The 25,073-nt window shown below is 44.0% G+C and overlaps 2 protein-coding genes across 5 annotated transcripts in view; one reads left to right on the top strand and one right to left on the bottom strand.

Annotated features, from left to right (window-relative positions):
• The window catches only part of CENPP (centromere protein P), a 366,797-nt gene extending 357,246 nt beyond the window's left edge, over positions 1-9,551 (bottom strand). For 2 of the 3 annotated variants that reach the window (XM_033926063.1, XM_033926061.1), the window contains exon 1: positions 2,385-2,517. The gene's annotated coding sequence lies outside the window, so the exon portion shown is untranslated. Of the gene's footprint in view, positions 1-2,384; positions 2,518-9,499 lie in introns of those variants that run through there. The other variant, XM_033926062.1, reaches the window with a different exon arrangement.
• Positions 2,566-25,073, top strand: part of NOL8 (nucleolar protein 8) — an 82,741-nt gene continuing 60,233 nt past the window's right edge. Inside the window, exons 1-5 of one of the 2 annotated variants that reach the window (XM_033926046.1) lie at positions 2,566-2,787; positions 9,225-9,382; positions 11,415-11,477; positions 18,474-18,552; positions 24,208-24,355. In XM_033926046.1, the coding sequence (XP_033781937.1) occupies positions 9,244-9,382; positions 11,415-11,477; positions 18,474-18,552; positions 24,208-24,355 (429 nt within the window). In that variant the 5' untranslated portion in view covers positions 2,566-2,787; positions 9,225-9,243. Of the gene's footprint in view, positions 2,788-9,224; positions 9,383-11,414; positions 11,478-18,473; positions 18,553-24,207; positions 24,356-25,073 lie in introns of those variants that run through there. The other variant, XM_033926047.1, reaches the window with a different exon arrangement.

The raw sequence follows: 25,073 nt of genomic DNA, 5'->3' as shown, positions 1-25,073 counted from the left end.
GATGTTTGACTGAGGGATGTGGGGAAATGAAGAAAGTTGGTAAGGCTAGCTTTCTGGATGGGTGTGAAGAAATGCTGGATGGAGAAGGGATAAGCTTCTTATGGGATGTTGAGAAAGGGAAGAAAGAGGAGGAAATGCACATGGATGGAGAGGGAAGGGGAACTGAAAAGAAAGGGGAAGAGACAGGAAAGAGATACACATGGATAAAGTAGAATGAAAGGAAATAGTAGAATGAAAGGAAATAGAGAGAGGAGATGCACATGGCTGGAAGGGAAAAGGAAGAGAAAAGATGCATGTGGATGGAGGAAGGGAGGGAGGGAATAGAAAGAGAATTGTTGGGTACGAGTATTTGAGTGAGAGGGTGCACATGGGAAAAGGAAGAAAGAGGAAAATTGTTGGGCATAAAGAGAGAGAAGAGTGAGGTAGAAATGCATGGGGAAGATGATGAGAGGGAGAAATGTTGGATATGGTCATGGAGAGGGAACAGTGGGACAGATTGAAAGGGATGCAAAGGAGAGGAATGTTGGACATAGTGGTAGAGGGAATGGAGGGAGAGATGTGCATGTGCTGGAGAGGGTTGACAGAAGGAGAAATGTTGGGCATGGGGCTGGTGGACAGTGGTGAAAGATGCTGCACATGATCCGGGGGATGAGAGGGGGAGAAATGTTGGATGTGGCAGTAGGGGTGGGAGAGATGAACCCTGGATCTCTCTCCCCACTCCCTTTGCAGCAAGGAAAGGAATGAGAGAAAGCTAGATGGACAGTGAGAGAGGGAGACATGTTGCCAATGGGGGTGGAGGAGAGAGGAAGAAAACCCGGATTCATGGAAGGACAGAAAGAGTTGTTGGTTGGGGAAGGAAATGAGATCCAGAGAAGAGAAAGTGTGCAGGAGGCAGAAAGAAAGAAATGTTGGAAGGAACTGCAACCAGAGACTAATAAAATCACCAGACAACAAAGGTAGGGAAAATGATTTTATTTTCAATTTAGGGCTCCTTTTACTAAGCTGTGCTAGCGTTTTTAGCGTACGCAGCATTTTAACTCAATGCTGGCATTAGCGTCTAGCACGCTATTCCACACGTTAAAATGCCCTAACACGGCTTAATAAAAGGAGCCCTTAGTGATTGAAACGTGTCAGTTTTGAGAATTTATATCTGCTGTCTATATTTAGCACTATATTTATCTATTTTTTTGTAGCTGTTCCTGAGGTGACATTGCATATTTTAAAGTCAGCTTTGAAAAAAAAAAAGAATATAAAATAATTAACATTTTCTTTGCATACAGTGTACTTTCTATTTTTATAAATTTGGAGTTACCATTGTGTATTCTTAATAAGATTATATTGTGTGTATATGAAAAATAAATGAAAGAAATTACATTATAATTAGTACTATTATTATGGGGATGGGCTTGATCGGTTGATATTTGTTAGACTAAGGGGGTACTTGGCTTGAAGAAGTTGAAAAACACTGATATAGCAAATCTGGGCCTTAGAGCACACACTTTTGGTGCCTAACTTTTGAGAATTAGCCACAAAATGGCCACCCCCCCCCCCCCCCCACACACACACACACTTTCAGTACATCTGGCTAATAATCACTCAATGCCTAATCCACAATATGAAAAATATGAGAGCAATATACTATACAAGTATATTTTTTCTTTTTAATTTCTTATATAATGCATGCAAACTCAACAGCTATTAACCTCCTAATGGAGATTGTATCCGAGGCAATAGAGAGTTAAGGAACTTCCACAAAATCAGAAGCAGCTGTACTGGTTCTCAGCTTGTTGTATAACCATTAAGTTACTCCTCCACATTGATATGTTTGCCAAGTTTAGAGCTTTTGCTTGAATAAAACTCACCTTGAACTATACAGAAAAAGTATAAACGAAATCTAAATATTGAGCATTTAAAGACATTCTAATAATTAGAATGGTTTTTTTTGTAGAGAGTTTACAAATAAACAAATAATACAGAATTACAAGCAATAAAGGGTTGTTGTTTTTTGGGGGGGAGGTTACATTTTATTTCCAGAATTTGATCTACCGCAAGAAGTCCATATTATGCGGTTACAATAAAAAAAAAAATATGGGATGGATTGGGGGGGGGAGGCAGGAGGCGAAAGACAGTCAAGTAGTAGCCTTTTTTTGTAATAAGTTACATTTAGCTACGGTGGATAGTCCTCCATGAAAATCGTGACTGTTTTTGCAACAGACGTATGAAAGGAAAATAGATTTGTTTTTGCTTGCAATTACTATAAACTGTATCAGACATTGGGATTGAGCTGGACACGATCTCTTTTTAGAGGACTGTCCGGGTGTGCGGATGTCTTTCTAAAAAGTGAGGCGTTTGTGCGGCTTTCCTCTCCCCCGTTCCCCACCTACCTCGCACTATTCTAACTGCCGCGCGCTGAAAAATCAAACTTCATTCGGCAGCTGCACAATTTATACCCTAGCGACCCAAGCCTCTTTTTGGGGCTCCAATAGCTCCTCTCAGGGTCCGACAAGCCTCGCTCTGGCCCTCACTTTCTTTCTGGTAGGTTGGAAGTTGCTCCTCCCAGATAACTTTGACTGTAACCAGAACGAGGCTTGATTTTCACAGCACGCCAGACAGAATAGCGCTGCTTGAACGCTGGATGCCTCGCAGACAACACATTGCAAGAAGTGGCCCAAAATCCAAGGGAGGTGGGGGAAGTGGCGAAAAGAGAAAACTGCTCATGTTTTAGAAAGAGATCCGAACTCCCGGACAGTCCTCTTAAAAAGAGGACACGTCCAGGTGAACCCTATGGTATGTCAATGCACATTATTTTAGGTTGTGTATGAGCTGCAGGCGAAGTTTTTCTTTTAGGGCCCTAATACTACAGTTTACCACTTGCTAATGGACATTATGTTTATGTTATTTGTTGAAACTATCTTTTTTAAAGTACATATGAAAGTGATGGACAATAAAAACAATTTTCAGAAAAGATCTCCATTAAAAATGATAGAGCATAAACATTCATAAAACTTAGCAGTTGCTACATAATAGCAATAAGCTTTATTAAAAATAAAAGTCTTTAAACTGACTTAAAACTTTTTAGTGACGATTCTGAACAAATAGCAAGAGATAAGTTATTCCAAAAGAACTTGGCAGAACAATAAATTTGGACTTTTATAAAAGATGTGCTGCCAAGCGGCCCATAGGAAGAGAATGGGCTGATGGGCTTTTAGTGTGGGTTGCTTGTAAATGATTCCCAGTATGCCTGAGAAGGGTTAGGCAAAACAAGCCTATGCTCATTACAGAGCTCAGGCAGCATATAGGGGTGTAAAGAATTGTCAATTTGGCAAGTTAGGGAGACCTGTATGAAGTGCTTTGTGTGAGTGAGTATTTCAAATTGAATTCTGTATTCCACTGGAAGCCAGTGTAGTTTTTGAAGGAATCACAATGTCTCTAGGCCACTAGTGTTTAAGCCTGTTACATTTTTTCTGTCTCTCTCCCTTCCCGTCTATCTTTTTTTCTTTCTTTCTTTTTCTCTCTCTCCCTGCCCCTTCTATCTTTTTTTCTTTCTTGCTTTCTCCCTGCCCCATCTATCTTTCTTTCTTTCTCTCTCTCCTACTGTCTTGTCTTTCTTTCTTTCTACCTCTCTCCCTGCCCAGACCCTCACTGTAGCCGCTTTCCAGCTGTGCCAGCTAAGGGATTCCTTGCCCTTTCCTCAATCCAGCTGTGGCCAGCTTCCCGCACACACCTGCCCAGCTACACAACCGGCAAACGCGTCCCGTCTCCCCTCCGAACCCCGTTAGTTCACCCTTGGTGCTGGATCGCCCCCTGATGTTTAAACCCGTTACATTAACGGGTGCTAGAATAGATGTCTGTCTGTCTTTTTCTCTCTCCCTGCCCAGACCCTCACTGAAGCTGCCTTCCAGCTGTGCCAGCTAAGGGATCCCTTGTCCTTTCCTCAATCCAGCTATGGCTTCCACTTTCCAGTGGCTATCCCTTGTCTCTCTTCTCCTCACCAACCCAGGCCCCAACTCCCAATCAGGCATCTCTTTCCTCCCCCACCCAAATATCAGTAGCAGCGGCAGCAGTGGCGTACCTAGGGTATGTGGCACCCGGGGCCCATCATTTTTTGACACCCCCCCATGTAAAAAAATATTTTTTGTAATGACCATGAAACGGAATAAATGGTCAGAATAGAAACAGGCAGTGAAAATTTTCTTATATTCCAAACATAACATAACATAAATTATGTCTGAATTGTCATGACATCAGAAGTACATATGGAGTAGTTGCAGGTGATGCTTGGGACAGTTCTGATTGTGTTAGTTCGGTTTTATGTGTTTTTTGAATAGAAGGGTTTTTATTTCTTTTTGAAGGTTTTGCAGTTTGTGGTCGATGTCAATTGGTTGTAGAGTTGGGGGTCGAGTGTTGCAGCTCGAAAGGCTAGGAGGTTGTCAAACAGTTTTTTTCTTTTGACGTTTTTGGTTCTTTTGACGTTTGTACATCGCCTAGAATGTAGAATAGGCGATTAATCAAACTATATAATAATAAACTTGGAAACTTGGAGGGTGTGTGAATGGTGCGTGAGTTCTCCTATGTCTGTTTGAAGTGGATTGAATTATTTAGCTGAAGAAATTAGTTCCCCCTCATCCCACACACATTAATTCTCTTCCATTTTTGTTCCCATTATAAAAAACACTGATAAGTTCCCAGAAAAAAAATACATTAAAATAAGAAGTGAAAACAAAGGCCCCTACAGATGAGAACATAACATAAGAATAGCCTAACTGGGTCAGACCAATGGTCCATCATGCCCAGTAGCCCATTCTCATGGTAGCCAATCCAGGACACTAATACCTGGTCAAAACCCAAAGAGTAGCAACATTCCATGCTACCGATACAGGGCAAGCAGACACTTCCCCCATGTCTTAATAACAGATTATGGACTTTTCCTCCATAGCTACACTATCTGCTTTTACCATAATTTCTGGCCACTTCATTTTTAAGTTTAGATCTTTCCTTTCAAACAGAGACCTTGCTAGATGTCAAATACAGCACAAGGTAACTTCACATGGACTTAGCTGTGCAGGAAATGTGAATCTCCTCATACACCCACCATATAGTGCAAAAATGTGCAAAGGTCTGTTTTTTTCTTTCGATCACTACATAACCTAATGCCACACAAGCAGCGCTGTTACAAACATATTCTGTAGGTCAATGCTAAGGATAACAAAGTTTCCTTCCTTGGACCAGAAGGAGATACTGATAAACCACTGGAAGAGATCCCAAAACAATACCCAAAGACCCACTCAGTGTGTGAACCAGTTGAGTGGAGTGGACTAACTGGGGGGTGGAAATGGGCCCGGAGTTTGCTCAGCAGAATTTCCCAGACCACCTCTTCCTCTCAACACATTGACACGCTGCCACCATCACCACTAGGAACACCTCACTGGGTAGGCCAGCTATGCTATAAATTTTAAAAAACACATTATTATATTTTCTTATAAAGCACATATTTTAACTGAACTCTCTGACATCCTCAGCCTTTCCATTCACAAAAATAGAAGGAAGAAAAGTTCTCATTTCCTGCTGTCTCATGTCCCCGGCCTATACAATATTTTTTTTCTGCAGACCTTTCAAAAGTCTGACCAAATCCTCGTTTCACTTGCATTATAAAGTACTGAGGATGCCATCTCTCCCCAATCCCAGGTCCTAAAGTCTAAGACAGTAGCGCAAACTAATGCTGCCAGATTCAGGAAAAAAAATTTCGATTCGATTCAGCCTATTGAATTGGTTTTTCAATTCGATTTTCCTGCCCAGTTGGGTGATTTTTTTCAAAACTCCTGGTGGGTTTTATAGCTTTTTCACCCCCTTTGGCTTCTCCGAACCACAATGGCGCTGTGGTGTAAATAAACAAAAAGGACTTTTCCTCTCTCTGTTAAATCCTAGCTCACGTTTGCTGTCCAACACCAGCTCTGGCAGGATACACATTTCAAATCTGACATATTATAATCACAAAACAGAAAATAAAATTAATTTTTCTACCTTTTGTTGTCTGGTTATATTTCAAATCTTGTTGGTCCAAGGCTCTGGTTTTCTTCTGATAACTTGCTTGCCAGGGTCTCCTTCTTTCTTCTTTCTGCATGCTAACCATCCATCTGCTAACTCTGTCCTCCCTTTCCATTTCCCTTCCCTCCCCAGGAAGTCTGGTATCTTTCCTTTTTTTCATCTCCCTCCACAGATCCACCTTTTCTTAACTACCCTTTCATCCGGCATCTCTCCCTCCTTCCCTACCACCCCAGAGTCCACCATCTCTCCCTTTCTTTTCCCAATTACCCTCCTATCCGGTATCTCTATCCCTCCTCCACACCATCCCTTGTGTCCAATTTCTCTCCCTTTCTGTTCCTTCCCTCCCTAAATTCCATGGTCCATCATCTCTCTCCCTCTCCTCTATTTTCAGACCCATTATTTCTTCCTCCCCCCCAAAGTTTGGCATATGCACGTCTCTTTGAACACCCCCTTTCCTCCGTGTACTTCTAAACCAGGGTCCCCCCCAAAGGCCTGTCCCCCCTTAAAGGTCTGCCTGTTCCCCCTTGTAGGCCTGTCTCCCCCTTGTAGGCCTGTCCCCCCCTTGTAGGCCTGCCTGCCTGTCCCCCCCTTGAAGGCTTGTCCCCCCCCTTGAAGGCCTGCACCCCCCCGAAGGCCTGTCCCCCCCTTGAAGGCCTGTCCCACCCCCTTGTAGGCCTGTCCCCCCGTTGTAGGCCTGTCCCCCCCTTGAAGGCCTGCCTGCCTGTCCCCCCCTTGAAGGCCTGTCCCCCCCCCGAAGTCCTGCACTCCCCCCCGAAGTCCTGCACTCCCCCCCGAAGGCCTGCCTGTCCCCCCCCCTTGAAGGCCTGCCTGTCACCCCCCTCCCCCTTGAAAGCCTGCCTGCCTGCCCGCCCGCCCCACCCCGAAGGACCGCTCGCCCCCCTGGCCTCCCCGCACCACCTATGAAGCAGCACTATCTATGCTCCCGACCTTGCCGTTCAATCCCCCCCCCACCACCCTCGAAGGACCGCTCGCCCCACTGACCTTCCTGCACCACCTATGAAGCAGCCGCAGCAGAATCGCTACGTCAGCGATCCCTGCGCTGCTTAGGCGCTGCTTCCTGCGCCGCGGTCCCGCCCCTCCTCTGATGTCAGAGGAGGGGTGGGACCGCGGCGCAGGAAGCAGCGCAGGGATCGCTGATGTCGCGATTCTGCTGCGGCTGCTTCATAGATGGTGCAGGAAGGTCAGTGGGGCGAGCGGTCCTTCGGGGGTGGGGGGGGAATGAACGGCAAGGCCGGGAGCACCCCCTCAGGGCTGGCACCCGGGGCGGACCGCCCCTCCCGCCCCCCCTTGGTACGCCACTGAGCGGCAGCAGTCCTGACTTGCCAACCCCAAATTCCTTACCCAAAGCAGCAGTGGCACCGTTTTAAACAGGTTGTTCACAGGACTTTTCTTCTACTGCATCCAAAGTGATGCGGCAGAGGAAAGACCCTGAAGGGCTTGCCGTGAACAGCCAGTTTACAGCACTGACACTGCTGCTTTGGGTAAGGAATGGGGGGATGACAGGTCAGGACTCCTGCCATTGTGCTGACGCTTCCCTAGTCGGCGGTTCCTCCCTGCTCGGCAGCTTCCCTGCTCGGCGGCTTCCTCTACAGAGTCGGCGCCGTGGTGTTTGCCACTTCAAACTCCGTGCCTCCGCATGCGCAGTAGAAGGAGCCAGAAAACCACCATACACAAAACGCCACAGGCTCCTTCTACTGCACATTGCGGGGCTATGGATCACAGAGGTAGGAGTGCGCATGCGCACTTAGGGTTTTATTATTAGTGATGAGCTGTATGTAGTATAGACACAAGATCCTTTATCTGAAATCCTTGATATCAGGCATATTTTGGGTTTTGGAATGGGTAGTGTTAAGTCAGAAAAAAACAGACCATTAAATTTCACAGACACTAAATAGAACTGACCTGACCTAGGACAAATCCCAAGCAATGTTGCAAATAACATACAGGTGGGACAGAGTGGCATCCCTGAAGGAGTAGACAGATTGGAAAAACATTCTTAAGGAGTAGTGAGTTGCTTGGCAGTTAACAGTCAGTGCAGAGCAAAGCGGTAATCCAAAGGAGTTGTATGGAAGAGGAGAGAGACTGATGTTGTGCTGACCAAGATAGAAACCTTGGAGTGACAGTGATGATTTCAAAGTAGCAAAACAGTGAGCATCCTGCTACTAAAGTAGCAGCAGATTGGAGTGCTTGTGTTCTACCCCTAAGGAGGTGTTTTTGGTATGCTCTATGTGGCAGCCCACCTTCCCTGCCCTTTTTTGATGATACCCTCAGATTAGGAGCTGTTGGCTGTCTATTTCTGCCAGCAATGTGCATAAAGGGTCCGATCAATTAATCCTTCTTTTCTCTGGACACATGCACCAAGAAAGAGATGGCTGGACTTAGATTAATTCAGAACACGGCAGTTAAATTGATTTATGGTTTGAGGAAATATGACCATGTGACGCCCTTCTATCAAGAGCTGCACTGGCTTCCAGTGGAGGTTCACATTTTGTTTAAGTTGGGTTGTCTTTGTTATAAAGTTGTGTATTGTGTTGGGGATAAGCATGTGGGATCACTTCAAGGAAGAACTTAGGGGGGTGGGTCATTAGAGTGGGCAGACTTGTTGGGCCGTGGCCCTTTTCTGCCGTCAAATTCTATGTTTCTAATCTATATGACTGATAGATTTCTTATATCATCTTATAAACACAGAAGAGGATCACATGCTTTGTTTGTTTTTCCATCTGTTCACGGTTGTAAAAGCAAAAAATATTTGGATTATACGTTAGCATTTCAGGCTGCTTTCTACAATAAGGAATTTCGACCTTTGTTACGTAGTGCTTGCTCTTACAAACATTTTAGAACCCAATTGAAAACTTATCTTTTCTTAAAATATTTGGCCAAATAATTTTATGTATTTCTTATGTTACTTTTATTATTAATCTTTTGCTAACCACGTTGAACTTACAGTTACGCGGTTTATAAGCACGATGTTATATGAAAAAAAGTCTTAGTAATCAAAACCTAAAGGAGCTGCAGCAAACCTCACAGAGGATTTTTCACCCTCCCCTCTCGTTTTCCTTTAATGTTGAATAAAGTCTCAGCCATTGGTTCCTCAGTTTTTAGCATTGTTCCTTAAGTCAAATAAAATCTGAACAAGAACTTGTTATATTTTTCCACAGAACGTCTGCATTTGCCCAAATGGAGAAAAATAAAACATTGAAGCGTCTATATGTTGGAGGACTTGGCCATATGATCTCTCAGACTGAGTTGAAAAAAAGATTTAATCAGTTTGGTGATGTTACAGATGTGGAAATTATTTCCAGAAAAGATGAACAAGGTGAGTAAGGAGTTTGTTAAATCATAGTAACATCGTAAATGATGGCAGATAAAGACCTGTATGGTCCATCCGGTCTGCCCAGCAAGATAAATTCATAAGATATCATGTAATACATACTTGATTTGTCCTTGCCATTTTCAGGGCACAGTCTGTCTAGCAGTGACTTTGCTTCGCAGTTACTAGTTTTGCCATCTAAGAACCTCAAATAAAGTTTAAAAAAAAAGAATTAGAGTTTTGTACCCAAGGCATTGAAGCATTAAGCTAAGCTCCTATGATCTGCATGGAACCAATCTGAGCCATACTCTAATTTTAAGCCCTCCAAAATTAGGAAGACTAACTACTGTGCCGGAACATAACTCACCTTGAACTACTCTTTAAAGGACAAAATAAAGGACTTTTTTTTTTTTTTACAAAAAAAATAATTCATCTTGTTCATAGACAGTGTTATGAAAGAGATATGCACTGTGCAGCTAATAGTAATCAAATTTTTTTTTTTTTTGTTTGTTTTTTTTGAAACTTTGATTGCAACAGGTAGAATTAGGCCCTGATACTGAATACAAGATTGTGTCTGGACACCAGCATTGAATATCATGGTTTGACTGGACTGAATACAGCCATTATTCAGCTGTGACCTGCATATATAGGTCTGGCTGAACCCACATCCCTATATCAGGGGTGGGCAACCACGTTCCTTGAGGGCCACTGCCCAGTCAGGGTTTCAAGATTTCCACAATGAATATTCAAGAGATCTGTTTCTGTACAATGGAAGCAGTACATGCAAATCAAGTTCATATACAGTCAAACCCTGTATTGCGAGTAATGTAGTTTGCGAGTGTTTTGCAAGACAAGCAAAACATTTGATAAAATTTTAACTTGATCAACGAGCATTGTCTTGCAATAGGAGCACTTTGACGCACATCACGTCATACACGCGCCTCATCAGTGTAGCTGAATGCAGCAATTAAGCGTAATACAAGCATGCACAGTGTACGCACACAATTTATCCACAGTATAATATACCCTAGCCCAGGGGTAGGCAATTCCAGTCCTCGAAAGCCGGAGCCAGGTCAGGTTTTCAAGATATCCACAATGAATATGTATGAGATGGATTTGCATGCACTGCCTCCTTGAGATGCAAATCTATCTCTTATTGTGGATATCCTGAAAACCTGACCTGGCTCCGGCTCTCAAGGACCGGAATTGCCTATCCCTGCCCTAGCCCAATACATCCCGGCCTTGCCTCCACTGTTGCACAGTCCCTGAACCCCTACTCATTCTGCCAGTGCCCAATTCCATCCTATTTAGCTCAAAGTCTACATAGTCCTACCCAATTCCCTGAGTTCCCACCTAATCTCAATACGCTGCGGGAGTGTAGTGACTGTTCTAAATGAGCGAGGTCTTGCAATACAAGTACATATAGTATATTTTATATTAAAGTTTTTAAGTTGTGGAACGAATCGTCCGAGTTTCCATTATTTCCTTTGGGGAAATTTGCTTTGATATACAAGCACTTTGAACATGCTTCTGAAACAAATTATGCTCGCAAACCAAGGTACCACTGTATATTAATTGTGGAAATATTGAAAACCTAATGGGTTGTAGCCTTTGAGGATCGTGGTTGTCCACCCTTGTCCTATATGGAGAAGAATGGTAGTGGTTAGCCTTCCCTATCTTTGATTAAGGCTTTAGAATATACATACTCTATGAGAGAGTATTGCACATCAGAGGTCATATTTTCAGAGCCCATATGAGTTGATATCTGGCTTTGTTTTCTAATTTGGAATCCCTTTTAGTAGGTGAAGAGAAGAGTTAAATAATATTTATTTAAAACAATTTTATAACCCTGACTCCATTCTAGCTACCTAAGATATCAGATGAACGTCTTCTGTATGGCTAGTTTGCATCTCACACAGTGGTTGAAGTTTGTATTGCACTGGAATATACTTAAATATTCCCTTTAGAGTATAGCTAAAAATTGGAGACCCGACAGATGCAAACTAAAGTACCTAACTATATCTGCATCATTTTACAGGAAACAAAACAAAAACCTTTGCATACCTCAACATCAGCATTTCAGAAACAGATCTTAAAAAATGTAAGTGTAAGAGACTTTTCCTTGTTATAGAACTGAATATTGTTTCTGTGTAATTCATGGCTTACTTGCAATTATGACTTTGGATAAATTTGTTGATGTTTATTAAAACATTTTATACTGTTTTACATAATTCAGAACAAAGTGGTTTAGGGTTTACATCTTAAAAACAAATCATCTTCATTAAAAACTAAGAACTCTGTTTACAGACAGAAAAGCCTAACCATCATACATACTAAACTCGTAATGTTAATAGTTGCATGAACATAGACTCTTTATTTCTTTGTTTTTATTCTTTATTTATTCAATTCTTCAAAATTTTAAACAAGCACATTAATACTTGAGTACAGATTTGCAATAAGAATCCAAGAAAATTAATAAACTTAACACCACTCACAAAAGTAATGTAAAGAAAAGAAAGAAATAATAATACATTATTTAGTCCACAAAATTAAGAAATAGGGATCCAAGTATTAGAATAAATGTAAAGAAATATATATCAACTAGTCTTTAAGCCCGTTACATTAACGGGTGCTAGAAAGCAGCCCCCTTTCCCTCTCCCCCTCCAGTTCCTCCCTGTCTCTCCGTAGCCCCCCTTCTGTCTTCCCCCCCTAAGCAAAATGATCTGCCTCCCAGCACACCCCTCCCCCCCGAAGCAGCTCCCTTTCCCTCTACCCTGCCAATTCCTCCCTGACAGTGTCTCCGTGGTCCCCCTTCTGTCTCCCCTCCCAAGCAAAGCTGTCTGCCTCCCAGCACACCCCTCCCCCCCAAAGCAGACCCCTTTCCCTCTACCCCTCCAATTCCTCCCTGACTGTCTCTCCGTGGCCCCCCATTTTTTTTCCCCCCCAAGCAAAGCTATCTACCTCCCAGCACACCCCTCCCCCAAAGCAGACCCCTTTCCCTCTGGCCCTCCAGTTCCTCCCTGACTGTGTCTCCGTGGCCCCCCCTTCTGTCTCCCCCCCAAGCAAAGCTGTCTGCCTCCAAGCACACCCCTCCCCCAAAGCAGGCCCCTTTCCCTCTCCCGCTCCAGTTCCTCCCTGTCTCTCTGTGGTCCCCCTTCTGTCTCCCCCCCAAGCAAAGCTGTCTGCCTCCAAGCACAGCCCTTCCCCAAAGCAGGCCCCTTTCCCTCTCCAGCTCCAGTTCCTCCCTGTCTCTCCGTGGCCCCCCTTCTGTCTCCCCCCCAAGCAAAGCTGTCTGCCTCCAAGCACACCCTTACCCCAAAGCAGGCCCCTTTCCCTCTTCCTTCTTCCCAGTTCCTCCCTGTCTCTTCGTGGCCCACGCGATTTTCTCTTCTCGCGGTCTGGCCAGCTCCCCTAGTCCCTTGCCACCGCCGCCACCCCCTTCCTTTCCCGCGGTCGACAAACCTCTTGCCTCCAGCAGCCGCCGCAGCACTGTAAACACATTGCTTCGCGGCCTCTACTGCCCCGATTTGCTCTTCCATGTCCCTGATGACGTCATCAGAGAAACGGAAGAGCAAATGAAGGCAGTAGAGGCCGCGAAGCAGCGTGTTTACAGTGCTGCGGCGGCTGCTGGAGGCAAGAGTTTTGTCGACCGCGGGTAGGGAAGGGAAGGGGGTGTCGGCGGCGGCAAAGGACTAAGGTAGCCGGCCAGACCGCGAGAAGGGTAGGCTGAGAGGAACCCGGGACCGTGGCAGAGGCTCGTTGCACAGTGTAAATACAGTTGCTCAGTGTGAGGCTTCCTTCGCTCTTCCGGGTCTGCATTCCGACTCCTCAACGCGCCAGCCTGAGCCGGCATAGGCGGTTGAGGATGGAAGGTTGTGGTCGGAGTTGCTAGGCTGCAGCGGATGTGTGAGTTGCGAGTGTGGGGCCTGTAGCGGCGCGAGGTGGAGACGGAGAGCAGGCTGTGGTGACGTTGTAGGCGCGCATGCGCACTCGTATTTTCCCAACGGACCAGGGAACACGTTTTTTTTAGTGCGCATGCGCGGCCTATCATTTTATTATATTAGATTATAAGAACAGCCTGGAAGACAATGATATAAAACCTCCAACAGCTATCGGACCAATCACCACTCCCCCCCCATTCCTTGGCCAAAATAAATTCCAACAATTGCTTTGGTTTGAAAAATAGAAAATATTTTCCTTGAAGTGAAACAGGATTTGGCCGGAAATTTCAATATAAAGGATGCACCTAAGGCTAAAGCAGAAATTATTTTCGCCTCTTTCACCTGAGCAATATCTGGGAAAATCCGAATTGCCAAGCCAAAGAACTTATCATTGATATGTCTGAAGTACTAAGGACCTGCTTTACAAAACCGTGTGGTAACAGCCCCAAAGTCCTTTAAATCTCTATGGGTTTCGGGGCCGTTACCGCGCTGCAGCCGCTAGCGCGGCTTTGTAAAACAAGCCCTAAGTCTCTGTCATGCTCAAAGGCAAACATCACCAAGAGAGTAATCCTTCCATGATTACTTCCAGGGAATTCTCCAAAAAGTCTGTTAAATTCATTCTTTCCGCATCAACAGGAGTTGAACTGTCCTGTTTCTTCCCTGGAGATATATATTGAGCCCCAATAATAGGCGGTAAATTATCTTGTGGAGATTTAGGAAAATTTAATAATCTTAAGTTGTTTCTTCTCTGTTTATTGTCCATATATTAATTTTTTTTTTTTAAAAAGATCTTTCTCTAATAATCTCCATTTATACCTTTTTTATTTGAACAATCTGTTCTTCATGTATTTTTATTTAATCTCCCTGTTCTTTTAACATCCCTGTTCTCATGGGCCCCTACCTGAGAACTGACAGAGACACAATCCACCTGTACCTTAGTCATCGTCTTTTGAAGGTTAGAGTCCATGATTTTAATAGCCCTCCACAGTTCCTCTAAATTCACTAGTGCTCCTCCTTTGTCAACTGTCCAAACTGAATGTTACTCACAGAAGTTGAATTATTTCCTGCCTCTGCTTTGAAAGCCGATGTCTGGGCTCCAGTAGGGGATTCTTTCACCACTCCTTCTCCTCCCACTGCTCCTCCAGGGCTAGACAGCAAACCATCTTCCTGGATAAGCTGGTTGGCCACATTCTCTGCAGGGCTTCTTCCGGGTTGGGCAGGACTTCGCCCCTGGATCAGGCTAAGTGAAACCCGATCATCACTGAGGTTCGCTGAAATTGGCGTTCCTCCCAGAGTCGGGGGCGTCTCGCGAGTCTTCCATCTAGTGTCATCTGCACGAGAGTTAGAGGTCCCAGTCGCTGGAGGAGTCAGCCGGGTTGCGCCCTTCTCTTCCCCATTCGGGTCATGTTCCGTGCTTGGTTCCACAGTGCCGTTCAGGGCCCACAAGAGAAAAAAAAAGTTCAAATGCCAGCAGAAAAAAACAACTGCTGGCAATATCCAAGCACCACGCGGACAAGCCGTGTTCAAGGGAAGAGGTATCTCCCATTTATGAGGCAGCGCTAGTAAGGAGCTCATCACCTAGCATCTGCTCGGAATGCCATCTTGGATCCCAGTCTATTTGTTTGTTTTTTAAAGATTTTTCGTACTAGTCTTAGTTGTAGAACAGTTTATTGTAAATTCTTGGGTACTATTTCCATTCACACCCTTACTAACTGCAAGAAGTGCCCTTCCTGAAAACAGGGCAGGTTGAAATGAGCATTTGTTGGGATTAAACTGCCCTTATTTTATGAGAATTAGTTCTTCCTAGAGCAAAGTGTAAAACATTCGCCAAGGGGGGTTATTTATGCAGAAGAATTAGCCCCTAGGAATGATTGATTGAACAAACTAAACTAGAGAGAGAAATCTCTTCATGCAGAGTATGGCCCTGAATAAAACTGGTACATTAGAGATAGAGCTCTGGAGTAAGGCTGGTAGTGCCGTAACATGGGTTTCTTATCCTGTTTATAGACAGGAATAGTACAGTTCTAGATGTGATGCTGGCATATGCTGACCAAAATACAGCATGGAAAGCAGCTTTCTTTCCTTTCAACCATTCTCAAGAATTCCAGTTTGGCCTGCATTGACACATAAATGGTGGTGTAACCCCTGGCCTCTTGTGATACCCTGTGGCCGGTTATGTGCACAGGAGGCAGGCCAGAAGAACACGATCGGGTAAATGGGACAAATAGAAATCCCCCTTTACATTAGGGTTCTGGGACACTGTCTCCCACCCCACCCTGGCACCTTTTATAGAAGACTGGCAGGAAGGATGCTCACTCTCCTCCTGCCTGCAGGCCCGACTCATGCCTCATCAGAATGGCAGGCCTTTCCCTTCCCAATGCATCCTGGAATGCACTGGGTGAGGCCTAATACCCCTCCTCCTAGTGGCCTTGGGAGAGGCCTTAGGCTCCTGGACCAATCAAGGCCTTAGGCCTTTTCCCAGGATGCACCAGGAAGAGGAAGATCTGCCATTTTGAAGAGATGGGCCTGCCGGCAGGAGGAATTGAACATTCCTCCTGCTGATCTTCTAAAAAAATAAAGGTGTGTGGGTGGAGGGGGGTATGGCCCAGTAGACCACCAGGGTTTTGTCATAGGGGCTTGGTATGGTGGGGGTTTGTCGGGGGTGGGAGCTTGCTGTCAGGGCATGGGGTGTTGGGGGGGCATTTTTTTTTTTTTTAATTAGGTGCAGCTCTTGTATGTGTGTGTGTGTTGTGCATACACAACAGCTGTGCCCATTAAATAAAACAACCCCTCCTTTCTCTGCTTGCTAGTTCAGTCAGGGAGAGCAGGGGCTACTGCTTTTGTTTGCTTGCAGGCAGGAGGAGGAGCTGCATTAGTGTTTGCTGTTCTGAAAAAGTGCCGAGCATACATAGAAACATAGAATATGACGGCAGAAAAGGGCCACTGGCCCAACAAGTCTGCCCACTCTAAGGACCCTCCCCCCTAAGCACTTCCACTAAGTGAACCCACATGCTTATCCCATTTTTTCTTAATCAAGCACGTTGTTTGCCTTAATTACCTGAAGTGGAAGATCATTCCAACGATCAACCATCCTTTCAGTGAAGAAATACTTCTTAGTGTTGCTATGAAATCTCCCACCCCTAAGTTTCAAAGGATGCCCTCTTGTTGCCGTAGGTCCTGTAAGGAAAAAGATATCTTCTTCTACCTCAATACGGCCAGTTACATATTTGAACGTCTCTATCATATCTACGTTCCTCGAGAGAGTATAGCTGCAGCTTACCTAGACGTTCCTCAAACGAGAGATCCTTGAGTCCTGAGACCATCCTGGTGGCCATTCGCTGAACCGACTCCACTCTCAGCACATCCTTTTGATAATGTGGCCTCCAAAATTGAACACAATATTCCTGATGAGGTCTCACCATTCAGAGTGTAAGTACTGCATGGATTTCTGCTGCCAAGGTGCATAACTTTACATTTTTTGGCATTAAAACTCAGTTGCCAAGTTGCGGACCATTGTTCCAGTAAGAGTAGGTCCTGCGTCATACTGTCAGGCATTGTGCTTTTGCCCACTATGATGCACAGTTTAGCGTCATCGGTAAATAATGCAATTTTGCCTCGAAGTCCGTGAGGCAGGTCCTGTACAAAGATATTAAATAGGATGGAACCCAAGACCGAGCCCTGCGGCACCCCACTGATCACTTCCGATGTTTCGGAGGGAGTACCATTTACCATCACCCTCTGAAGTCTGCCATGAGCCAGTCTCCCATGCCATCAATGTTTCTCCTAATCCCAACGAACTCATCTTGTTCAATAACCTACGGTATGGGACACTGTCAAAAGCCTTACTAAAGTCTAAGTACACGATATCCAGGGACTCTCCCATATCTAGTTTTTTCATTATCCAGTCAAAGAAACTGATCAGATTGGATTGGCAGGACCTTCCCTTTGTAAATCCATGTTGGTGGGGATCCCTTAGTTTCTTATCGTTTAGGATTGTATCTAATTTGTGTTTAATCAACGTTTCCATAAGTTTACACACTATCGATGTGAGACTTATCGGTCTGTAATTTTCAGCCTCTGTCTTGCATCCCTTTTTGTGCAGCAGAATGACGTTAGCTGTTTTCCAGTCCAATGGGACTCTTCCTGTACTCAGGGAAAGATTGAAGAGCGTAGCTAACTGTTGCTCAAGGACATCTCTCAACTCCCTAAGTACTCTGGGATGTAGTTTATCCAGTCCCATGGTTTTGTTCACTCTGAGCCTTGATAGTTCTTGGAAGATGCTGCCGGCGGTAAATTGAAAATTCCGGAACGGGTCATTTGAGCTCTCCCTTGCCTGCAGCTGTGGACCGGATCCCGGCGCCTCGCAGGTAAAGACTGAGCAGAAGTATTCATTGAGTAGTTTGGCTTTATCGGAGTCCGATTCTACATATTTATCGTCGGGTTTCCTAAGACGCACTATCCCATCTGTGTTCCTTTTCCTGTCACTTACATACCTGAAAAATGATTTAGCCCCTTTTTTGATATTCTTTGCTAGATTCTCTTCCATCTGAAGTTTGGCATCTCTGACTGCAGTTTTGACAGTTCTAGATTTCGCCCGATAGTCTACTTTAGCTTCTAGTCTTTCTGATTGTTTGTAGGATACAATTGCTCTTTTTTTCTGTTTCACGAGTTCTGAGATCTCCGCGGAGAACCACTGAGGTTTATTATTTCTCTGCTGTTTACTCACTGTTTTTATATAGAGGTTGGTTGCTTCCTGTAGTGTAGATTTTAGAGTATACCACAGTACTTCCACACTATTTGTTGTGTCCTGGTTATGCAGCGTCTCGTAGACAAAATTTCCCATGCTCTTGAATTTAGTACCTTTAAAGCTAAGGACCTTTGTGGATGTGTTTGATCTACCGGCAATTCTCCACACAAATAACATGCATAGAATTTGCATGCTATTGTGCTGAAAATTGCCAGTAAAGCAAAAATCGTTCCCCTCACGGTATTTTTACCATGGTGTCGGAGCTTAGAGAATCTGGCCCTTAGTGAACAGAGGAATCCCCCCTCTTCACAGTGGATTGCAAAGTCATTGCTTCAAAGCAGTTCTGTGGATTTATTTTGTTCTGCAGCATATATGGTTTTGATTTCATGTAAATATTATTTGTTAACAGGTGTGTCCATCCTAAATACGACAAAATGGAAAGGTTGTATGTTAAAAATCGAGCTGGCCAAAGAGAGCTTTTTACACAGGTAAAACCAGAACAAAATTGCTATAATTATTGTAAAAGACAAAACAGATTACAGTTTCAACAAACTGATTATGCTTTATTTGCTCAGTGTAAATGGGTTAAAAGAAAGTTCCAGGGTCTAAATAGAAGCCAAATCAAAATAGGAAAACATCGCTCAATACTGAGCTTGAGGTGATCAACATTTCTTTTAAACACCAACTACCGCAGGTAAATATGATCCAGACATTCAGCAGCAATATCTGGATGGTGAGTGCCACTGAATGTCTGGAATCAGTGCTGACTGGTTGTTCTTTCTGGTTAGACATGATATTGAGCAAGCATAACTTTATCCAGATAGCAACAGTCTGAATATTGCGGCTAACTGATTCATCTCTGGCTTGGCCCACAGACTGTTTCGGTTCTGTCTGTATAGTGCCAAGTTGGCTAAAAGAAATATTCAGCAGCACTATCCAGATAGCACCATGGTAGCTTACAGGAAATATTTGCAGCACTATCTGGATAGTTCCACTTGGTATCTCTCTCACCAACACTTATCCGGGTAAGGGCTATTCCTATCTTGATAAGTGCCTTTGAACATCAGACCCAACATTTATGTTAATTATTGGACATTTAAAATGCAACTCTCCTCCTTACCACATATTCAAATATCTGATATTATTTAGCCAAGTAAATGGAAAATGTGGTGAAATAACTTAGCTTAGCAGGGTTTAAAAAAGGTTTGGATAATTTCCTAAAAGAGAAATTTATAGGCCATTATTGAGATGGCTTGGGGAAATCCACTGCTTATTCCTAGGATAAGCAGCATAAAATCTGTTTTACTACTTGGGATCTAGCTAGGTACTTGGGACCTGGATTGGCCACTGTTGGAAACAGGATACTTGGCTTTATGGACCTTCATTCTGTCCGAGTATGGCAATTCTTTTGTTCTTATGTTCTTATCTTGTCTTACATAAGAACATAAGATTTGCCGCTGTTGGGTCAGACCAGTGGTCCATCGTGCCCACCAGTCCTCTCACACGGTGGCCCTTAGGTCAAAGACTAGTGCCTTATTTGAGTCTAGCCTTACTTGCGTATGTTCTGCGTATGTAGGAACTTATCCAACCTTGTCTTGAATCCCTGAAGGGTGCTTCCCCTATAACAGTCTCTGGAAGAACGTTCCAGATTTCTATCCCTCTCTGGGTGAAGAAGAATTCCCTTACGTTTGTATGGAATCTTTTCCCTTCCAACTTTAGCAAGTGTCCTCTCGTTCTCTCCACCTTGGAGAGGGTGAACAATCTCTCTTTCTCTACTAAGTCAATCCCCTTCAATATTTTGAACGTTTTGATCATGTCCCCTCTCAATCTTCTCTTTTCAGGGGAGAAGAGGCCCAGTTTCTCTAGCCTCTTGTACGGCAACTCCCCCAGTCCCTTAACCATTTTTGTTGCTCTTCTCTGGACTTTTTCGAGTAGTACTATGTCCCTTTTCATGTACAGCGACCAGTGTTGGACGCAGTATTCCAGGTGGGGGCATACAATGGCCCAGTATAAAGGCATGATAACCTTTTCAGATCTGTTTGTGATCCCCTTCTTAATCATTCCTAGCAATCTGTTTGCCCTTTTCATAGCTGCCGCACATTCCGCGAATGGTTTAATTGACTTGTCTACAAGTACTCCCAAGTCTCTTTCCTGGGGGCTCTCTCCGAGTATAGCACCGGACATCCTGTATTCGTGCATATTATTTTTGTTACCGACATGCATCACCTTGCATTTATCCACGTTGAACCTCATTTGCCATTTCGCAGCCCATTCCTCGAGGGTATTTATGTCTCTTTGTAGGTCTTCACAATCCTTCTGTATCCTTACTACTCTGAATAACTTTGTATCGTCCACAAATTTAATCACCTCACTCGTCATGTCAATTTCTAGGTAGTTTATAAATATGTTGAAGAGCACAGGCCCGAGCACCGAACCCTGTGGCACTCCACTCGTGATGCTTTTCCAGTCCGAGTATTGTCCATTCACTCCCACTCTCTGTTTCCTATCCGCCAACCAGCTTTTAATCCACATGAGTATATCACTCTTGATTCCATGGATTGTAATTTTGAAGTAGACGTTGAACGCCTTCTGAAAATCTAGATATACAATGTCGACCGGGTCACCTTTGTCTATGTGCCCATTTACTCCTTCGAAGAAGTGCAGTAAGTTTTCCAAGCAAGATCTTCCTATACTGAAGCCATGGTGGCTGGTCCTCATCAGTTTGTGTCCGTCAAGGTGATCGATGATGTGGTCCTTAATTAGCGACTACCATCTTTCCCGGTACCAAAGTCAGACTCACTGGTCTGTAGTTTCCCGGATCTCCCCTCGAATCTTTCTTGAAGACTGGCGTAACATTCGCCACTTTCCAGTCTTCCAGAATCTTTCCTGATTTGATTGACAGATTGGCTATTAGTTGGAGCAGTTCAGCTATAACCCCTTTCAGTTCCTTGATTACCCTCGGGTGGATGCTGTCTGGTCCCGGGGATTTATCGTTCTTAAGCCTATCAATCTGTCTTCATATCTCTTCTAGACTGACCGTCATCCCTGTCAGTTTCCCATCTTCATTTCCTGTGTATAGCCTGTCGGCTTCCGGCATTTTGAATATGTCCTCTTCGATGAATGCAGACGCAAAAAATGTGTTCAGTTTGTCGGCGATGGCTTTGTACTCCCTTTATTCCTTGGTCATCTAACAACCCCACCACTTCCTTCACGGGTCGTTTCCCCTTAATATATCAAAAGAACGGCTTAAAATTTTTGGCCTCCTTGGCTATTTTTTCTTTGTAGTCTCTCTTGGCCTCTCTTACCTTCTTATAGCACTTGCTTTGATGTTGTTTGTGCTTTTTCCAGTTTTCTTCTGTTTTTGTCCTTTTCCATTCCTTAAACAAAGTCTTCTTGTCTCTGATAGCTTCCTTCACCGCTACAGTTCCTTGTTCTTCTAACTCTTGGAACCCTTGTTGATATAAATTTTGCACCTTTGTGACTGTGTCCTTAAAAAGGGACCATGCTCTTGCTCTAGCGTATTTACCGTGCTTATCCTCTTCCTCACCATGACTCTCATCCCTTCATAGTTCCCTTTTCGGAAGTTCAGTGTCGTGGCTGTTGTTCTGGATCGATTTTTTTGTTCCTGTGTCTAGGATGAAGTGGATCATGTTGTGATCACTGTTTCCCAGTGTCCCTTCTACTTCTATACCTTGTGCCAGTCCTCGTATTCCATTTAGAATTAAGTCTAGAATTGCATTTCCTCTTGTATTTTCCATGACAAGTTGTTCCAGGAAGCAATCGCCTACAATATCCAGGAACTTGGTCTCTCTACTGCAGCTGGAGTTGCCTAGGTTCCAATCTATCCCCAGATAATTGAAGTCACCCATGATAACTGCATTGGCTCCCTTGCATTTGTGTTTAATCTCATCCGTCATTTCTTCATCAGTCTCTTTGGACTACTCTGGGAGTCGGTAGTAGATGCCGATCTATGTATCAGTTCCATTTGTTCCCAGTATTTTGGCCCGTAGAGACTACCTTATTGTTTGTTTCCGACATGTTCTCTCTGGTAGACTCAATTCCCTCTTTTATGTATAGGGCAATACCCCTACCTTTTTGTCCTACTCTGTCTCTGCGGTACAGCTTGTATCCCGGTAGTACAGTGTCCCAGATGTCCTCATTCCACCATGTTTCCATGATGCAGATGATGTCTAGGTTATCTTTTTGTGCTATAGCTTCCATTTCCCCCATTTTATTCCATAGGCTCCTTGTGTTTGTATACATACACTTAAGTTTGGAACCTGTTATTTTCTTGCACTTTCTGCCTCCTTCTGTCTCCCTCGCTTCCGTCCCTTTTGATCTGTCGGGATTTCTATCTTGCCTATGATCCAGTGAGTCTTCCCTGCAATCTTCTTGATGGTATCCTCCGGGTATACCGTTTCCCCGAACCATCGACTCTTGGTCGACTGTCGGCTTTCCCCTTCTTCTTAGTTTAAAAACTTCTCAATTTCTTGCTTGATGCTGCCTGCAAGTAGCCTCGTTCCATCTACGCTGAGGTGGAGTCCATCCTTCCTGTATAACTTGCTTTTCCCCCTGAACGCCATCCAGTTGCGCACGAAGTGGAATCCTTCTTCCTCACACCAGCATCTCATCCATGCGTTGACTGCTTGCAGTTCTGTCTGCCTCTTCCCGTCGGTCCTGGGTACCAGCAAGATCTCCGAGAATGCTACCATCGGCGTTCTGATCTTCAGCTTCCTTCCTAGCATCTGGAACTGGTCTTTCAGTGTTTCCCTGCTGTAGTTCCTGTTGCTCATGTCATTTGTCCCAACGTGGATCACCACCACAGTATCTCCTCCTTCCGCACTGTCGATGATCCTGTTGATGCGGCTCACTATATCCTCCACCTTGGCTCCTGGTAGGCAGGTTACCAGTCGATCCTGTCTTTCTCCTGCTATGTGGCTGTCGACTTGTCGGATGATGGAGTCTCCCACGACGATTGCTGTCTTCTCTATCTTCTCTTGTCTCTCTAGCCGCAGGTCCATGTCCTTGGTGCACTTCCATCTTTTCTCCACCCGGCGTTGGCCTGCACTGGACTCGTCTTCCTGTGGGTTCCCATCACACAGGGGAGCTTTGCTAAAGACAAGTTTCAGAGTTTCACTTGTTAATAATTTCACAATATCAATAGTTTGTCGAGCATAACAAGCAATCTTTATATATTTTTAGTAGTATATACTGTAAGTCAGAGCTCACATACATATGGAATTCTTCATGTTTGAATCGGTTCCTGTGTCCATTCAAGTGAGCAAATGAAGATAGAGGTGAAGGAGGAATAATATTTCTGTCAACTCTTGAGTGGAACAGTTTCTTCTTCAGCATAGGAAGGCATTGGAAAGGAGCTTTTTTTATTTTGAGTGGGAATCAGTTGATTTTGCGATTTTTCCATTTAAAGCCAAACATCCAGTTCTCTCTTAGATTCCAAATATTTATGATAAAAAACATTGCTTTGTTCTGCCTCAGATACTTAGTGGTTGGATTAAGCTCTCTTTTATTGGTCTAATTGCTTTGGTAAAATTAGGTTTTAGTTGCTGTTTTGCAGAGCTTGAGAAAACAAAATTCCTTTGATATTTATCCCCAATTAGAGAAATATTGTAGATGCTAGCCTATAGACTGAAAGCATCAACTGATATTTTTTATAATAAGTAATTTATTATCTCTGGGTTCATGTGTTATTTGAAGACACTTGTAGCTATTTGATCTACCAGACCCACTATCCTGGAAGACACTGAAGCTGGATGAGTCCAAGGCTGAGGAGGAAGGACTGACAGCTGACCGGTGCAGGGACTGGCTGGGTTGGTGGCGGTCAGTGGATCCCTAGAAGGCAGCTTGATAGATCCTAGGAGTATTGGACTGCATTCAGAAGAGCGTCCGGCAGGGATAGGCATGTGGGATCTCTTAGAGAGAGGAAGAGATAATGGTTACTGTGGATGGACAGACTGGATGGGCCATTTGGCCTTTATCTATCATGTTTCTATATCAAACACAATTCAGCCATGGTCCATGAAACCTTTGTTTTGAATTTAGAGTTAAATTGTGTGCATCTTAATTATCCATGCGTTGTATTGAAATGCTGTCACAAACAAATCTTTCTGCCATATTTTATTCAGGCTGGCACAAGAGAGGCAAGAAGTGAAGGAAAAGAAAGAAAAACCTCTCACAGACAGCAGATCAAGTCTAACGGAGTCTCTGAGAAAAGCAGGAGTAGTGGATTTTCAGCTAAAAGCAGTACCGGGAACTGAAGTACCTGACCACAAGGTACTCAGACATTTAAGTACATGTGTAGTAAATGATGGGGGACAATGAAGAGGAATGCAAAGGTTTTGTATTTTGTATTATCCTTTTGATTTGAGAAAATTGTCACTGAAATCTTATCTTAGGTGGCAAATGGGATAAGGTTAGCTGTATCTGCAGAGCATGATTGTGGAGTCAATACATCAAACCTTTGACTTCAGCTCCTCTATTTTTGTACAGTCTGACTCTCTGATTCCTACTATGTATCATAAATCTAAGAGAAATTTGATTAATTGCAGAAACATAAGAAGTTGCCTCTGCCGAGTTAGACCAGGGGTCCATCGCGCCAGCAGTCCGCTCCCGCGGCGGCCCATCAGGTCCATGACCTGTAAGAGATCCTTTGTCTAAAACCCTTTAATCACCATTTTTCTTCTATCTATACCCTTTCATGATCCTATCTCTACCTCTATCATGATCCTATCTCTACCTCTATCTATATCCCTCAATCCCTGTATCCTTCAGGAACTTGTCCAATCCCTCCTTGAATCCCCTTAATGTACTCTGTCCTATCACATCCTCCGGAAGCGCATTCCAGGTGTCCACCACCCTCTGAGTGAAGAAAAATTTCCTAGCATTTGTTCTAAACCTGTCCCCTTTAAATTTCTTTATGTACAAAATTAGGACTAAAAGACTACATAATATACTTATATATTTGAACTTTCAGCAAAGAACCCGAACAAAA

The sequence above is a fragment of the Geotrypetes seraphini genome, chromosome 17 (genome assembly GCF_902459505.1).
Source record: "Geotrypetes seraphini chromosome 17, aGeoSer1.1, whole genome shotgun sequence".
NCBI classification, from domain to species: domain Eukaryota; kingdom Metazoa; phylum Chordata; class Amphibia; order Gymnophiona; family Dermophiidae; genus Geotrypetes; species Geotrypetes seraphini.
Note: the sequence above shows the minus strand (reverse complement) of the source record. Positions and strands in the feature narration are given on the sequence as shown.